This window comes from Condylura cristata, unplaced genomic scaffold, assembly GCF_000260355.1.
Source record: "Condylura cristata isolate star-nosed mole 26May11 unplaced genomic scaffold, ConCri1.0 scaffold00007, whole genome shotgun sequence".
NCBI lineage: Eukaryota > Metazoa > Chordata > Mammalia > Eulipotyphla > Talpidae > Condylura > Condylura cristata.
This window is the reverse complement of record NW_004567108.1, coordinates 2522883-2524309: the sequence shown is the minus strand read 5'-3', so window position 1 is coordinate 2524309 and position 1427 is coordinate 2522883. Positions and strand designations below refer to the sequence as shown.

The following is a 1427-nucleotide window of genomic DNA, read 5'->3' as shown; positions in this document are numbered from 1 at the left end:
CAACACCTGGCGCCCAGTCACGCGTTCCAGGTTGCAGCCGGTGCCTCCTCTCCCGCAAACGCTTAACCTGCCCCGGGCGGCGCCCGCTCCAGGGCGCTGCAAGCAGCTTCTCAGCGAGCAGCTCAGCCAGGACGTCCCGTAACGGCCCTTCAGGCTCCTGCCTTTTCTCACCAACCACTCCGGTGGTCCCATCTCCAATCTCATCGTCCTGGGACTTGGACAGCTCGACCATCAGCTTGGCGATCTGATGATCGACGTCCATCATGCTCAGAATGGTGGCCCCGTCGTTGGTCACCGTCACGTCGCCGTCCTTATCCACCATCATCTTATCAAGCCCTGGGAAGGCAGCAGTGTTCAGGATGGCTCTGGGCAAAGACTCAGCGACCGACCCCCAATCCCACCTCCTGACTGCGCTGCCAGCTGTGAGACTATAAACAGAAAATCCAAAACAAGCGAAGATATCCCCGAGACGACACCTCAGAGTCACTAACGTAAAGCAAACCCCGGCAGCTCTGCAACGCCCAGAGCCAGGGAAAACCCTCCAGCATCACTGTGGGGGCAGCTGCGCCAGGAAGCTGCTCCTGCGGGGCGGGGGAGGGATCTGGCCTCAGCGTGCACGGTGCGAGGACTGCACTGAGCTGCACGCGGGCGCGGGGTGGGAGCCGCCCGGCACCCCCAGCCTGCCGCGGGGGCCTGTGCCACACTTGAAAGCAAAGAGCCTCTTACCGTTTGGTCCCAGAGAAGTCCGCATGGTGTTCGCTACAGCCTTTGCCGCCATTATGTGAGACTGCGGGGCCAAGGAGAAAGCAGATGCTCAAGCCAGTGTAGTTCCAGGGGCCTCCGGGCTCCCGGTGCCAGTCTCTGCCCTGAAGGTGCAGCAGCTGAGCCCACGCCCCCGTGCGAACACTCCAACTGCTGGCTACAGTGCGAAGCCCGCTCACTTCTGACAACCACCTGCTCACTGCCCCCGCCCCCACGGTGCCCCCGGGCTCGCGCCCTCCCCTGCAGGAGCCCCAGTTCGGGTGTCCAGCATTTGCACCTGCTTTGGCTCGGTCACCTTGTTTCTTCCACCTGCACTTTGTCTCCTGACTGATTTCACTCAGCACAGCCTCCTGGATCTGACTGTGGCTAGGCCTGCAACACCGTGCAGATAGCCCCTTTGCCTCAGAGTGGCTACTGAGGCGCTATCGCTGGCTCAATGACCTAGTTCAGTGTTTGGGAAACGGCAGTTTCCCACAGGGGCTGGTGCTTCTGACGGAAAAGAACCAGAAGCCCTCTTCCCTCCCGGCTGCTGAGCGCCTCGGAGGCAGGCCCGGACCACGGTGCAGGCGCCCGTCCTGGGACAGTCCACCTCCAGCACAGAGCACCTGGACTCTTCTCTCAGCCGGTACCCGACCCGTGCTCAGGGCCTTCCCTGCCTGTCACGG

The 1427-nt window shown here is 62.6% G+C and overlaps 1 protein-coding gene across 1 annotated transcript in view; it reads right to left on the bottom strand.

The window, feature by feature from the left end:
• The window catches only part of CCT5 (chaperonin containing TCP1, subunit 5 (epsilon)), an 8967-nt gene that overhangs the window by 5317 nt on the left and 2223 nt on the right, over positions 1–1427 (bottom strand). Inside the window, 2 exon segments of the mRNA XM_004678055.2 lie at positions 172–336; positions 727–787. Of these exon segments, the coding sequence (XP_004678112.1) occupies positions 172–336; positions 727–787 (226 nt within the window).